This window comes from Musa acuminata, chromosome BXJ3-4, assembly GCF_036884655.1.
Source record: "Musa acuminata AAA Group cultivar baxijiao chromosome BXJ3-4, Cavendish_Baxijiao_AAA, whole genome shotgun sequence".
In the NCBI taxonomy this organism is placed as follows: Eukaryota; Viridiplantae; Streptophyta; class Magnoliopsida; order Zingiberales; family Musaceae; genus Musa; species Musa acuminata.
Window position 1 is genome coordinate 12449795 of NC_088352.1, and position 16595 is coordinate 12466389.

Sequence of the window (16595 nt, forward strand, 5' to 3'; positions counted from 1 at the left end):
GATGTTTCCCAACATGCAAAAGTAGGAACCACGCATGAGGTTACGTTAAATGGTGAGGAAAGTGACGACCTTCGAGCGACTCAGCGACGGAACAAAAACAACTGTTGACTCGAAGAAGAATGAGACTGGGTTCGATGCGATGGCCACAAATTACAATGAGACGATGGGTGAACAAGGTGCGTTTAGAGCCGTACTCATAGGGATCGATGGCCCTAATCTCCTACCAAATGTAAACCACATCGAAGTTGGAGGAGGAGAAGAATTGGCAATAGGTGGCGACAACAGTATGTAAGCCATCTGCTACGATCAAATGTGCACCTCAGAACAAAAGCATTAGACGCAAGCAACAGTGGTTTCATTATCATTCGTTTTGACTCGCATGTTAAACCAACGAGTAGTAGATGGAAATAAATACCTCACAGATTAGTGATGGCACAAAAAAGCTTGGCACGAATACATCATGAATGCCTTAAAGAATTGAATACTTGCTGTTATAACATATGATGGGATCAGCTAATGTACATTTGAAGTTTCAATCCTTTCCTCAGTGATACAACACATTGAAGTGAAAGATACCGTATACAGTACTGCTAACAGTGGCCAAAGCGTCCACAGCTGAGGATGATAAAAATAAAAAAAGAAACAGTTAGCACCAAAGGCCAACGGGAGCACGAAAATTTGGACATGCAGCAGGAGTTAGCAAATGATTTCCTCGAAAGAAAATGGTCACCGGACTGTTGTAGTGTTCAAATGGTCAGCTTCGTCAGGTGGTGGTTTTATGTACTTGGCAAGCGTCTTTTGACGTGCCCGCTTCTTTATTCTCTGGATCTTGTCTCTGCTATGTTGTTTTCTTCTTTCTTTCTGCTGTTGCCGCATGTTGCGCTCCCGCTCATATACGCCCTGCCAAACGATCTCACCAGTGGAGGGCCAGAGCCATCTCCGATCAGGGTGGTCTGAATCAGCTTCCTCTGCCAGATCCTCATCTATACCTTTCAGTGTGGTGTAAGAGAACCAGCCGATCCACATCTGACCTCTCCTTTTCTTCAGCCTGTGCTGCTCCTGCATAGCCCCGGACTCTGGGTTGACATAGACTATCCGTCGTGCACTATGGTATGCCCACACATTGACAAGAAGCTCCAGCAGACGGGAATAGCATTGTCTGTCCTGTAACATGCAGTTTAAACATACTGGTTCTTAGTTCAGGCCTTCAAATCTATGGCAACTAGAACCATCGAAGCCGAGCATATCGATACATGTCTATAGTCATATATTTGTATGTGTAAACACATTCGATCATGCTGCAAAATATATCAATATGCACAATATATTCAATCGTAAGTTGCTTTCTTCGCTTGATATAATTCTCATGTATATTGCTAGTCTAACCGCATTTAAGATGAAAGTAGGATCTTACTATCAACAGTCACGATCTTTATTATTGTTATGGATTTATTGCTCGTATCTATCGGTGGGAATTCAATCCCAGTTAGATGGGCAGTGCATGAATATGTACAAGAGTTCGATCCAATTATCGAACGAGTACTTCTGTAAAAAAAAAGTAAATAACAATTGTATTTTTTTGAGTTAATAGTATAGCAACTGTTAGATGGGGAAGTTCAAGACGACAATGTCATCAAGTGGAATGAGGAATACATATTACCACCGAAAGACACGTTAGGTAGATGGGAATCCTCAAGGACTATCTAGTTTTTACTTAAATATTGCACGCAGCGAAATGTATTGCACCATTATTCTAAAACACTTACTTTGACAAGACTAGATTAAGTTCCGAAATATTTAAAATATCAAAGAACAAAAAATACTGAAGCTAATAGGAATTATTATTACCTTTGATATGCTCAAAAGACAATACCCGCTTGTGTGCTGTTCATCATACACCATTGCATCCAAGGCATCTACAAACATTCTGAAAAGGAAATAGGAAACAATAAATACAGATGACTAGCAACATTGAAGTCAATAAATCATTACAAGACATAGTGACAACATATCACGGACTAGTTAGTCTGTCATTTCAGATATTATCACAATATTCAAAATAATTTAATAGAGCTTCATGTGATGACACCTACCACAGGTTAGTTGACTATGAAAAAAGAAAGACCCTTAAACTTTATGTGAAGCAATTCGAATGTAATTTCTTTTATCACCAAGTAGATCTTAATAAAAAGACATAAATTACTTGCATAACTTGGCTCTTTTTGAAATTTTTAATTATCAGTGGGATAGTTTTAGTCAAACATTAAGAACTTTGTGTCATGATTCTTATGAAATTAGCCGGTATAATAAAAGTTTCAAAAGTCAACAAGAGCTCCTACTTTACATTTTGGTTTGAGCATCCTCAATATTTATGTAGATTTATTTTTTGTCACAGAAGGAGCTTAGAAGTACAATTAGATATATAAAATAGCCACTAGCTCCAATACGAGCAGTAAAAACTTTTGATCTACGGTAGGTACGTTGTACCTTCATGTAGACATGATAGAACTCCCAATAACTAGGCTGATGGTACTGGATACCAAAAAAACATACAATGCTAGCTAGAAATAATATGTGGAATGGGAACTTAAATCCATATGTCACATCAGAATATTCAGGCTCTAAATTGTGCTCTAGCCCATGCCATCAGTCTAGCATGTAAGGCACATGCATAGGCAGAAAGAACATATTTGCAAGTGGACTTCCTCCCGTGTAAGAAGACCTTATGTGGGTCAAAAGGATTAATAAGCATCATGTATCTCATCTAATGAGCCTATCTCATGGCATAAACCAGGATAACTACCCATGTTTAGTTTGCATTAATCTTGTTAAACCAAAATTGTTGTTTCAGTTGAAAAATGACAAAAATGCATTTAAAAAGCAGAACCATGTAGGTTATTTTTCATACAACATTAGCTACTGATTGTCATGGACAGCATGAAAACCATTTCTCAAACATATGCAAGTGGCAATTCAACATGTGCCAAGCCTGCGAAAACTATAATCATTTACAAAGATGTGTACCTTGAGAACATGGCAAACTCAAGGAAGGACCTCGTGGGCAAAACCCAGCTGTGCATCACAGACCAGAAATCCCCATCATTTGGCATCTGAGGTAATGAATCCCAATCATCTTGTACACCATACATTCTTCGGAGGATCTCAACAACAGCAAACCTTCATAGAGCATAAAAGTTGTAAATAAGTAACTAATCCTAGATATACATATTAACATACAAAGGGCACCTCCGTCCTGTCAATCTTTAAAACATAAACCCCAAGAAACATCTATATGGTGATAAGCAGCAGTTCCATGCTACAGAGTAAGATCTTGTGCTCCAAATTTTAAATTCAATGTATGTTGCTCAGATGAAACCAGTCACAAGAAATGTATTTAACAAAATCACATCATTAATTCCTACAAATGACTTCAGAAACATAGATAGAAGAATGGAAGTTGGTTGACTGTATTTAACAAAATCACATCATTAACTCCTACAAATGTAAGCTTTATGTCTAAGCGGTTTTCATCCTAAAACAGTGCATGACATCACAGGTTTCTCAACACACTTCACAATGGAGTAGTTGAAGATCACTACTATAAGATTATCTTATTCTGGTTGAAACTGTTTTGTATACTGAATTGTACTGACAAGAAATATATACAGGAATGACAAAAGCATTTATCTTACCTGCAGTTTCCAGCATTTATGGCATCACAAAAATCCCAAAATTCTAGTTGCCGAGGGTTTCTTGGATCTGTGTCCAGCCGAATCCAGAAGTAAAGAGCATCTCCATGCCTTTGTGTCTGAATGGCCTCCAAGAGTTTGGCCTCAGCTTCTTTAGATAAACTGACCTGTAGACAGTAGCAAAAGCCAGAGCTAATCCAATCCACTTGATCATGTGGGTTAAAAATAGTCAAGTTGCAGATTGTTAGTCTCTGCATATTTGATCGGCAACCACCACAACATTAATCACTGTGCTATAAGGTTTTAGATTTGAGTTCTCATTTGGAATTTATAGCCTCCATGCTTCCATAAAGGGCATATAAAAAACCATATAGTCTGCCAAGATGTCAAGAGACAAACTAGTGCACTCTCCGCCTGCTACATTCTCCAAAATGGACAATGAACTAACTGCAAGATCTTCAATATGTCAACTAGGCATTTCCCTTTGCGCACAGTAATCTTTAATGACCATAAAGATCTAGCACAACTTATTGATATATACATTCAGCTAGTTCAATTAGAAAGAACATCAGCAGCCAGCGATAATCACATCAATACATGAGAAGGCCTAAAGGAGAGCATAAAATACAAGGAAACAAGAGAAGGAAGAATGAGCTGCAAGATTAAAGGTGGTGGTTGAGTTGTAACACTGATTCTTATCAAAACCATCGTAAAACAAAGGCCAAAATTAAGGCAACAAAAGAGCATTACAAATAGGATATATCAGTAAAGAAATTGCAAGCAAGTGACAAATAGGCTGCCTTGCGTAATCAAAATAATGCATCATGGGAAAACCACAGAAAGTCATGTTGTCACCGCCAATTATATGAAATTTCTATGCCTTTAAAGTTTAGACCAAGACTTGTTCACAGAAGTTGCAAGCTGTAAAATATAAGATGACAAGTACAAAAAGTTTACAGACGTGTATCATAAATGCTATTATTCTTGTGCACCGTGTTATGGCATTTAAACAGCCTATTATTGTGGAGCTTAGAAAAACATGTACCTTTCTAGCTGAAGCTCTCCACGATTGAAAACCAATCCAAGCATTCTTATGTACACGATCAATCCGGTTAGCCAAAGCAAAAAATGCTCCACATTCACCAAGTGCATCTCGGTAATATGAATTACTGAGAAGTGGAAGACGAGAAGAAGCATCTACATCATCAGCTCCAGGCCTTCGTCCTTTGGATGACTATTAAATAACCATGCTTTCATGGTAAGCAGGCAAAAAAGGTTTTCATGTAGCTAACTATAATGACAGCAAGAATTATTTAATTGTTAAACACAAGAATTGTCATGTTGATGGCCACATTTAGAATGGGTGAGGACATGCCATCCCAGAAAGGCTTCAACATGAGGCATTTTTATTTGTGCCAGCAGTGTGTGCCATCCTTCGTTTACAGGTATCATCAAAGCTAACTTGCCAAGAAACAATGATCTTTGGAAAAAATTGCAATCAACAAAAAGAGGTGTGTACTGTCCTTTCTTTACAGGTATATATGGCAGAACAGAACAAGAAGAGAAGATCCAAGCTCCTTAGCACCAGTAAGCAGATCTTAACTTACCTTACATCTAATCATTTATCTTTTTATGTACACATAATTCCCTAATTTTTCTTGCATCTATAATTACTTCAGAGAGATGACCGAATCTCCACATTTTATAAGCACAACATTGAAACTTTTGAACATATGAAATAACCTTCTTCAACATTGACTACTATCTAACATATGGATACCAGAGTGTGAGGCAGCTATTTATCTCCGTCCTTTCAGGAATCATTTTCACCTTTCTTTACGATCATTATAGAATGATGTTCTGATAACAAATTTAGCATAAAATAAGATTCTCAACTACTTACTAAGCCAATTCCACGATAGAGTGAGGTTTGGTGCAGAAAAGGCCAAGCCCCTTCACCAAAATAAGGTTCATATATGCACAAGGGCTGACCTGTCCGCTCAAGCTCCCTGTCATCTCTCTCATGCAACTCATTTCTTTCTCTGTCAGCTCTTTTAGCACTCCTATATACCTCGTCCCATGTTCCATGAGGCTGATCACTCCTATCCCTTAACTGCATTGAGTTTCAATAGAAAATGCTCTGAGAAGTGGTTTAAAAAAAGTCAATATATACTGCCAAATGAAAGTGAAATTTTATCAACCAAACTTTCTCACCTCTTCTTCTTCTATTCGTTTCTTAGCATTCACCATCTCAATGATTTTCTCTTCTTCCCAGGCTACCGAGGACAAGGCGTTGTCAAAATTTGCAGAAGTATTAGCAGAACTGCTGTGATCTAACTGCTCCTTGAGTTTGTTTAACATTCTATAACTTATAAAGCTTCTATTTAGATTGTTCATGTTTCTTATATTCAAAAAAAGATCCCACTGCCATTCCTCACTTAGTCTCAAAGGGATCTCTTTGACAGGCTTAGGAAGTGCAATTTCTGATGGAAATTTGAGAACCTTTTCTAACAATGAAACATAGCCTTGAATTGTTTCAGATGCCATTAGGTTTCTGGCATGCCTTTTACCAACTGCTGCAACTTGCCGAGCAGATAGAGACAATTTTCCATTTGAAACTACTTCAAGCAAAATCTTTCTCAGCATGCCAACTTTCTCTTTAGAGAAAAGGTATGCATTTACCTCATTGACCACCTAAGCAATCAAACAATGTAGTTAGCAAAGTACTATGAAAGAACTGGCAAATCAATAATAAGTATCTAAGCATCTACATACATATTTGCTGATCATGTCTAGGTCTGGAGCAATAATCAGCTTTCCCAGACTCATAGCTTGCATAAGAACACTGGGAAAGGATTGTTCCTCAAGAAATGATCCATATATTACAATATCTGCTATGTTAATAAAGTTGTTCATGTCTCCAGCAACAACAATATTCTCCACAATGCTGCTTGGAAAGCCAACATTTCGAGCGATTGCCTGAAATTATTTATATGATGTTAACATTGATCAAGAAAATATTAGCAAAAACAAGAACACTGGAGCAAGAACGATGATTGCGTTGAGAAAGAAATCACCTCCAAAGCAGTCCTCTGTGCACCATTAAAATTTGCACCCAAAATGCCAATTTTCAGAGAAGAATAAAAAGTATTCACATGCAGAAACTGTTGGTGCAGTGGCATTAACGCTTCCAGGATTATGGCATGCTCTATCAACTTACCACTATACAGGAACTGACTGCTGACAATAGCAATTAGAAGTTCCTCTGGTGAACGACCCATATTTTCTTCGGAATTATGGATTTTCTGTGTGGCTGAGTTAATTGCCTCCCATGCTTCAGAAGGAGAACCAGGAATAACCAGAAAGTTGCCAGTATCGAATGCCGAATACATCATCTGAAAGCATAGAAAAACATTGACAAGCATTGGAAAATAAGTACAACAATTTAGATCTGAGCTCTGTACCAATCAATATCAGCAAAGTCTAAATATCATCAAACAGCTCAAAAGCATGACAAAAGTGTATTACCGGCATCAAATATGTCGGAAACACTACAACAGTAGCTCTGCTAAAAATTTGCTTCCAGTCAGTCAAAAGCTGATCCTGACCATTTGCAGCATATTCACTTGAAGAAAGGTGCAGGGCCATTTCGTGGATGGTCCAGATGACAGGTACATTTTTAAATGGCTCCTGCAAAAGACTGTAAGCCAGCATGAATATTCCACCTTGAAAGAAATAATAAGAATTTGCCCTGTTTAAATTGTTAACAACGTATCATCGAATTATCTTATCTAACAGCACATTTTTCTTACTCCTTTGGATATTTTCCTTATGTACTTTATATGCCCCATTTAAGAATATGGTCCTTCTATTCTGGAGACAGCCCCATTAGGTCAGCGTGCCATCTGCATGGATAAACACGTATGACGCCACCACTCTGGAAGATCAAGGTGCTTTTACCAGCAGCAAGATGACCAGCTCCGTAATGGCCATTTCGACTAGGATGATTGTCACCAGCAAGGACAAAGCCAAGGCTATGGAGAGGGCCCTGATAGGCTGCATGTTCATCTGTTCCCTTGTCCCACTCCCTGTGTTGCTAGCCATGACTGCTGTGACTACAGGCTGCCGGGAACTAAAAGGCAGGGAAGAGAGAGAGCAGGAGAAGAATGAGGAGATCCAGGCAAGGCATGCGCAACAAGGGGCTGGAGGATAAGAGTTTCAGCTTACAATGGTATTGCAGCATGAATGCTTCAAGTAAATTAACCGCTCAATCTATCAAGTTCAACACGCGTACAGTTATATGTTACCATTACTTGGTTCAGTTAAGTTTATTCCAAGTTTCCAAACTATTAAATGGAAACCAAAACCAAAAATAACCACTTTTAACCCGCTCAAACAGATACAAATCTGAACTATGGTAGAAAATAAGCTAATTTTGTTGATAAGAGTGTTAGCTGAGGACCTAAAATCTATAAAATAAAAAAGTTCAACCAGGAAGATTCTAGAGATGGAATGTACATGGACTTCATGTTACTTTACATCTATAATGTTGGATTATACGTTTTGTATACAAATACGGCAATTAGAATCATTTTACAGCAACATAAGCCATAAAAGTATTGTGGGTCAGGATGTGTAATTTGGATTGCAGATGTATAATATTCAATTCGTATTTACAGACTTGCAGGCAGACAAACGGAAGGCAATAAGCTGATTGAAATCAGACGGTGACTAATTGTTGATGGCCAAATGCATCTTTGGTGAACTGAAGAATGACAATAGAAATTTCAAAATTTGTAATTGTAATAGACCATCTTAAATGTAGACATGAGTCCTACATCTACAGTTATCGATGCAGGAACCTCAAATGTGTTTCATGATAACAGCAAACGAACATGATAAAACAATATACACAGGTAGAATATCTACAGCAGTAATTAGTTTGACATAAAATATAGCAACACCTGAATTCTTAAATCAGCCATAATAAACTCCACCTGGAAATTGTAGGTTGAGACATTAAAGAGTGAAAATAGCATTTGAAGAGTAGAAGATGAATTTACCGTGAAATCAGAGGTCTAGACTCCAGAGAATTCATAAGAATGCCATTGTAGCTGCAGGAATGATTAAAAAATCCTGGTCAGAAAGCAATTCATTCAGTAAGAACTAAGAAAATACTTCTAGCTACTGGAAGCCACCTCAAGCTCATAAACAAAGTATGTAGTAATTTCAACAAGCTCCTGGTCAAGTTCATCACTTACTTCAACCAATCGATGGTGGTTTCTTGTGTTTTAAGCAGGATGTTAACAGAGATCCCTATAGCTTGCCAAACAGTATGAACAGGACCATCTTCAAATGAGAAAACCTGCACCATTTGAAACATATTGTTATAAACTAACAGTTTAGTGTCTTTGGAGCAGCAGTAACGAGAACGTTTTCTATGTTAGTAAATGGTCTTCAATATAAAAAGTTAATTGATTCCTGAAAGAACAAAAAAGAAAACTTGAAAAAACAGAACATATTCTGAAGCATTTGATGAAGCAGAATTCCCCCACTACGTACACTGTTTTCCTAGTGAAAGCCCTTCAAAAAGATGAGAAAGGATGATACAAGACTGCTTGTGGAAAGAAGCAAGAAAGTACATGAAATCGGAGCTTGTCAAGTTGAACTAGGATCATACCACATAGGCTTCCGGTAATGATTTTCATTTTCATTTAGTTAGTTTAAATAGGATGGGCAATTGCACTTGGGCAAGTTTTAACTAGCTGAAGTGAGACCTGATGCTTCCTACCAGATATATCCAATAGAAGTCAAAAGAATGTACATGTATGTGTACATATTCACATACATATGAATTAGGAAAAAGAAAGAAAAGAAGAGGACACTTCCTTCGGATGGGTTGACACATATTTCTACGAAACACCTTCTTTAAAACGCCAGCTAAAACTTGCAAGTGTGTAGTACTTATAGAAGATGATACCATTCGTTGATTCTGTAATTTTTTTTCAGCTTCAACTATACAAAGGTGAGCAATTTATTTTTCATTTTCCTGGGAAAATTTTGAACTTTTTAGTAAACTCCTTCGGACCAACATGCAGTTACTTCATCAATAGCAATTTATTTTTCATTTCCTAGGGAAAAATTTGAACTTTTTAGTAAACTCGGCTTCGGACCAACATGCAGTTACTTCATCAATAGACCGAAAAGAAAAACATCAATCTTGATCTACCTAAAGAAGCATCAACATTTTTCTAGCAAAAGCGAGCATCCATCTTTTTTTCTGTGCAGACCTGTATATCATAACCGGTCTCTTTGAGGACGACTGCGATGCTAACCATCTGCAGCTGCATGGCATCCGCGATCAGATCCGGAACCACCTGCCCACCAAGAAAAAGAAAGGAAGCCTCACCCATGAGACGCCCAACCACAGCACTGCGGATTTAACAGAACTCACTCAAAGAATCAAGAACCACCAGAGCAAGCAGCGGGTTCCGAAGCCCGAACCGCCGCAGCGGCCTCTCGCCGAAAGCCGAGACCGACGAATTCGCCTCCCGGTCCTCCCTCTCCCACCTCTCCAGCAGCTTGACGGGCACGAACCGGATCCCCTCGCCAAAGTCCAGATCCCCGATCTCGCCCAGTTCCCGGCCGCCGGCGCCGCTCCCACCGCCAGGCGCCTCGACGGTGGATCCCGGGAGGAAGGCCTGGAAGAGAGCGACGACGAAGAGGAAGGCGGCGACGGTGAAGACCCACTGGAGGTAGCCGACCTTCTCGGAGAGGAGGAAGCGAGAGAGGCGGTGGAGGGAGGAGCGGCAGGCGGAGGGGGAAGGGTAGGGGCGGAGGAGGGAGCTCCGCTTCGGCGGAGTTCCTCCGGCCGCCTCGAGGGAACCCATTCTACTGGGGACGCATGGCGGAGGAGAGCACGATGGAGGAAGGCAGGGATTCCACCAAAGCAGGTCAGTGAGACTGAGAGCGGCGACGAGAAGAAAGGCACGGTGCGGCATCCAACGGACACCTGTTACGAGGAGGCGAACGTGGATGATTAGCAGCCGTCGATCTGTTGTCCGGAAGCTGTCATATATTGGTAAAATACCAATATATGATGACAGCTTCCTTAGTCTTCGGAGTTGGCGAGAGATTTGATTAAAAAAGAATGAAATGACTAAAATACCCCTTTTCGCTTGCAACAGAGTGATATGTCCAACAGGCAACAGAAAGCAGCAAGCCGGCCGCCGGAGACCGGCTCAGTTATTCAAGTGGCGTGAGCTAGGAAATGGCCACAGCAGGAGAAATTGGTAAAAGTACGTACAGATCAAAGAAAAGGTTTATAGCAACACCCAACGGTATGATCAAATAAACACAACGGGAAGGAGACGGACTGTGGTGTCAGTTTTCCAAGAGCTGTGAACTTGGCAATGGGTAAACCAAACACGACGGACGCGAGCTGCTCTCGGTCTCGGCGTTTTCTTTCTCTCCGAGTGCTGTCAGCCAGGAAATGGTTGGTTATTTAGCAGAAGCACTTGGGGGAGATGATAAAGCTTTTTTTACTGGTGCGCCGGCACTATAATAAACCAAACACGCTGAAAGGAGCTGCTCTCTTCTGTGCGGCGCGTGTTCGTTGTGTGTGTGGTGCTCATTGAAGACTTTCGGTTGGGAGAGGGCTGCTGCAGCATTGATGCTTGGGAGCTATGGGAGAGTGCCTTCATGTCAGAATTCCAATCACAAGTGGGGAATGAGCCGCGGCTTCCTTTTTCAAAGCCTGGAAAGCCAGGACGATGCCGTAGTAGTAACAGAAGAAAATATAATATTAGATTTAGTGACTGCAGCCAGCATGGGGATGTAGCTCAGATGGTAGAGCGCTCGCTTAGCATGCGAGAGGTACGGGGATCGATACCCCGCATCTCCAATTTTTTTTATTTTTTTTATTTTTTTTATTTTTTTTATTTTTTTATTTTTTTTATTTTTTTATTTTTTTTATTTTTTTTTATTTTTTTTATTTTTTTTATTTTTTATTTTTTATTTTTTTTATTTTTTTTATTTTTTTTATTTTTTTTATTTTTTTTATTTTTTTTATTTTTTTATTTTTTATTTTTTATTTTTTTTATTTTTTTTATTTTTTTTATTTTTTTATTTTTTTATTTTTTTTTATTTTTTTTATTTTTTTATTTTTTTTTATTTTTTTTATTTTTTTATTTTTTTATTTTTTTATTTTTTTTATTTTTTTTATTTTTTTATTTTTTTAATTTTTTTATTTTTTTTATTTTTTTTATTTTTTCTTTTTTTTAATTGATATGCCAAAATGATTGATATACCAAAATGATGAGCAATGAATTGTGTAAGAAAGTATATGCCATTCCATTCACATCCCAGGGAATTATTTTTTACTCCTTCAACCTGAAGGTTTGAGTGTTCTTCTTGCTTCGACCAAACTCATAAGCAGTGATACATTAAGGTTGTTGCTAGTTAGCTTAACAAATATTGATGTTGTGAACGCTAATGAATTATCCGATTTGATTCGAAATTGTGTGTGTAAGAAGTATGATGTGATCGATCTATATATATAATGATCGAGATCGAGTGAGTTATGCGACGTGATTCCTCGTATACTCGAGTTAGTTCCAAGATGAAAAATCAAATCACAAATAAATTATAATTGATCTTAGTAATAATAGATTGATGAGTTGGCCCAAGAAAATATTTTGTGCTATCACATTTGGAGTCAATCATAAATCACTAAAGATGGCGAACTTGACGTGTGTTATATATATTTAGCTTAATGCTTCTCTCTCTCTCTCTCTCTCTTTCACCTGTGTTATACATATAGTACACTCAATTGTTTGACTCGTGGTTCCTCGTACTTTTCACACCACTTTGAAGACTAGCCATTAGCTGAAAGGTAGACCTTTAGGATTTGTGCACATAATCCACTAGACTCAAATTTCAGCAAGCACCTTTGGACAAAGACGCTTCCGCGTCCTTTATCTCCGAGCTAAGTGATCTCAGATGTGCAAGAATCTTGTTGAATTTTGGTTTCTTCTGTGTGATGGCAATGGAGATGTCATTAGGGAAGAGGTCACGGAGGACGAAGGCATGAATGATGGTCGTGACGAGTAGAGCTGTCACAGTGAAGGTGGAGATGGCGGAGAGTCCAACTGAGAGCGACTGTGTTAGCACATTGGTGACTTTCATGGAGTACTTGATGGTGGCAATAGAAGCACCGGTCATCGGGAAAGTGTACGCCCACCAAGCAAGCGAGAACCTGTCGAATCAAGACCTCAGTCAGCGACAGAGGCATAAACAGCAACAGAAGTCAAGATTAAGAAAGAGAAATGTACCTGAAGCCTCGGAAGAAATTAATCCGCACAGCCTGCGAAACAAGGAAGAAATTTGCCAAATTAGTTGTCGGATGAGCATCTTGTAGACACACAACTCTTTGATCGAGGTACTCAAGATGGGCAGAGGCATGGAACTTACGAGAGAAACATAGAGGAACAGAGCAATGAAGTATCCGATCTTTGACCCGTGTTCGAAGTCGCCGCGAATTCTCGCCCATGCCATGCAAGCCACACTCGGAGCAGCCACAAACAAGAAGAACACGGGATGAAGCTCCTTGGGAAGCGTTTCGTTGGTGGGCAGTCTCTGATAGAGAGTGACGAAGAGCACGATGTAGTGCGCTAAGCCGACCGCAAAGAAGAAGATTGGACCCTCTTTGAGCCCCATCGATGCGCCCAACAGCGCGCCGACGAAGTTGCCGACGATGGATAGGTGGTTGGAAGGATTTGCCACCTTCGAGAGCCTGCGCTGTCCTCCGGACATCCACTGGCCATAGATCTTGAGCTCGAGGAACAAGATGGGGGCCATGAGCACATACCAGAGGCCTGCGCGTAGGTATACCGCAACCGATGGCGGCACACCGAGTGCTAAGAAGAGGCAGGCGATCCATGGAGCGAAGAAGAAGTTGACGCGGACGGGGTGGTAGTACTCGCGTCGCACCGCTTCAAAGTAGAAGATGAGTTTGCACGAGTAAATGAAGGATACAGTTCCCATCAATGCAAGCGAGATGCTCCAGAGAACGAGGTTCACAGTCGGGCTTACATGCAGGAAGCTCATGGACGGAGATGTGGCCAACGTCTTCCATAAGATGGCTTGGCTACTGATGCCAAGGCACATACCGAAAGAAGATATGGGGAAACGAAGAAGGAAAGGCCACATCTTGTCTTCGGGAAGAACCGAAACCTCTGATGCCTGCAAAATGTCATGAGTAATAGGAATTATGCATCGATGATCAAACAGGAAGATGATTGATCAGGAGAAGAAGAGATGATGATGATGATGATGATGATGATGATGATGATACCCTTAGAGTGTCTAGTTCGGGTCCTTCCAAGGCATCAAAGTAGCGGTCGATCGCAGGAATGGCTGCTTCATTAGTACGTGAATCATTTGCCTCCAGATCTGGTTCTTGTGGCCTTCCTCGCAGGTTCGACAATTGCCTTTCGAGCCTTCCAGACCATGTCTTGAAGGAATCATAGGTTTTATCCCTCTGGTTGTCGCTCCTGATCGCCCTCTGATTACTCTCAAGTGAATCTGTGCTCGTCTTTACGTCTGAAACTACAATTTGTAGACTCTGAGATTGGAACTTGGACTGCTTTGCTTGTTGCGAGTTGATGGAAGCAGAGTCAGGTTGGCTCAGCTTCACATCATCGCCCTGTTCACCTTTGTCACCGAGCATGACCTTTCTGACCTGTTCGATGTGAAGCCCCGAAGGAGAGACTGGCAGGCTAAATAAAAGAGAGTACGACCGATGTCTTAATTGATCTTCCGGTGTTGCAAGCACTGCAGACTTGCCAAGAGAAATTGCGGAGCCATGAACGTTACCAGATTCGGACTCCTGATACAGATAATACATCAGAAAAGTAATTAGATGGTGAGGGCGATATATAGGAGAGAAAGCAGAAGGAACATTGGGATAAAGGATCCATCTGATTATATCAAACACAAGCGACTTACTTCGCCGAATGTTACAACTCCTCGAGGGACGAGGACGGAAGCCGCCTGAGGTTGAGAAGCCATGCCATCGCCACACTCCACAGCACCAAATCCAGTCGCTGCTGTGGATGCAACCTGGTCCGAAAAAGGTGGAAGCTCCTCGGGAGCCACACGCTTTGCCGAAACCTGGACCCGGTGGTGATCTCTGTTCTCCATCGCAGGTGATCACACCTGCACCATGCAAACAATGCAGCACACGAGAGGTTATCTCACGAGCACTGACTTTCTGCAAATCGTTGCATAGACACCACTAGAATGCAAGAAAAATTAGAGAGACACGGGACAAACTGAAGAGATACGTGATAATAGGACTTCCAAAATATAAGAATGGAATCCAGCCAACCATTCGATCGATATCAAAGAAGGAATAGAAGGAAGAGACAAAGAACAAACACTTTCGTATAACAAAAAAGGACCGGTGGTCGAAGCATGTGTGTGTCTCAGAATCCCTCATGCGCTTCCTAAGCCAGAACGCAACTCTTCTCAGACCAGAAGAATAAAGCATATTTCAAACGAAAAACTGGAGGCAAGGGGATGATTGTCCTGAGGACTGCAGGCATGAAGGTTGTGAATCCACCAGCAGATCAAATAGATTAATTCGGACTTACTTGGATTAACTAACTTGACATCACAAATAATATGGCCATATTTGTGAAACGATTATTGTCGTACTCTGAAAAGCCATATTATTACCGAGTGTTCACTCCTAACAACTTGACGACATTTGTGAAACATCACCGAGTGTTCACTCCATGGTTCACTTGTTAGGTGTGACTGACCATCTGGTACGAGTAAAGCTTCCACTTAATCTAGCATGAAATTATAGGCAAAGTTGTAGAGCTGTCGAGCATATATTATTTACACACAGATACAGACTAAACCATAGGAGTTGGATATTCTTCAAGATAAAAAAGCACACAGGAAAAGAAGCGGCACTTGTTTGGATTAAGGTTAGGTCACGTACCCTGTAGCCTTGGCTTCAAAGCAGGTGGAAGAACAAATACGAAGCTCTTCAGTTAACGTCGACCTCAACAACAATTCCTTGCGGAAGAGTTGAGCAATGGACTCGGAGAAGGATTACAAGTCTTCTGAGAGGATGTGATGGGGGAAGAACAATAGATAGAACACGTCGACACGAGGAGGGAGGTAGAGGAAGCAGGGAGGAGGAGATGGAGTTGCAAGAGCAAGTGCGAGAGGATTTATATTGAGGTGGACGATAAGAGGGCGAGGGTCAGGCACGGACACCACGCCGCACCAACCATGGAGAAAGTGGATTGGTCACGTTGCACAGCGCCAGCCCACGGCGACTCTGACGTCAGAAAGCGAGAGGCAGAGTTGGTGCGGGCCGAGTCAGAGTGCTAAAGGAGAGTGAGCGGGTTAGTGATCCTGAGGAAAGGATGGCGAACGCTCGAGTGGGCTCGTCATCCCTGAGAATGCACACCAGAATAAGCATCGATGCCACACCTGTTTGATCGCTTTATCTTTACGGTGTTCCATGGGGATCACAAGAGCTGTTTGTTCTCTGTAAAGAGGAGAAACCTCCCCACTGTTAGATTTTCTTCCTTTTTGAGCTCTGAATAGATTAATCTCTCTTTATCACGAGTGTTGTTCTTGGCAAATTGCTTGCATCGGATGGGAGACACTCAGTAGCAGTCTCTGGCCACAACACACCGCAGAGCCCACTTGAGTTGCAGCAGTACGACCGAAGCTAAAGAACTCAGAGTAGGCATCTATCACTCACCCCCTCTCTCATCTATCTACCTAATTCGCCATGTATGTATGGCGGGCGTGGAACATGTTTGATCCATGTCATCGACCACATCGGATGTGCCCACTCGGGGATTCGAGTTCTGCCGAGCT

General features: G+C 40.8%; 2 protein-coding genes and 1 non-coding gene across 4 annotated transcripts; 1 reads left to right on the forward strand and 2 right to left on the reverse strand.

Moving 5' to 3' along the window:
* Positions 1–469: 469 nt before the first annotated feature.
* On the reverse strand, positions 470–11112 carry LOC103981529 (uncharacterized). Of its 2 annotated transcripts, XM_009398283.3 has the most exons (15): positions 10858–11112; positions 10163–10701; positions 9980–10066; positions 8951–9054; positions 8753–8803; positions 7218–7389; positions 6767–7084; positions 6465–6668; positions 5904–6383; positions 5593–5802; positions 4735–4923; positions 3693–3856; positions 3025–3177; positions 1849–1927; positions 470–1164 (listed from the first exon to the last, which is right to left on the reverse strand). In XM_009398283.3, the coding sequence occupies exons 2-15, from the start codon at positions 10688–10690 to the stop codon at positions 727–729; spliced, it is 3177 nt and encodes a 1058-aa protein (XP_009396558.3). In that variant the 5' UTR covers positions 10691–10701; positions 10858–11112; the 3' UTR covers positions 470–726. The 2 variants fall into 2 exon arrangements, with proteins under 2 accessions (XP_009396558.3, XP_065005092.1); XM_065149020.1 differs by lacking the exon at positions 10858–11112 and having other exon boundaries at positions 10163–10705.
* A 407-nt stretch (positions 11113–11519) lies between these two features.
* TRNAA-AGC (transfer RNA alanine (anticodon AGC)) lies at positions 11520–11592 on the forward strand. Its single transcript has one exon. It is a non-coding gene; the product is annotated as a tRNA-Ala (tRNA).
* A 767-nt stretch (positions 11593–12359) lies between these two features.
* LOC103981530 (S-type anion channel SLAH2) lies at positions 12360–15909 on the reverse strand. Its single transcript, XM_009398284.3, has 6 exons — positions 15700–15909; positions 14697–14906; positions 14044–14577; positions 13161–13931; positions 13022–13053; positions 12360–12945 (listed from the first exon to the last, which is right to left on the reverse strand). The coding sequence occupies exons 2-6, from the start codon at positions 14889–14891 to the stop codon at positions 12627–12629; spliced, it is 1851 nt and encodes a 616-aa protein (XP_009396559.2). The 5' UTR covers positions 14892–14906; positions 15700–15909; the 3' UTR covers positions 12360–12626.
* Between the last annotated feature and the right edge of the window lie 686 nt (positions 15910–16595).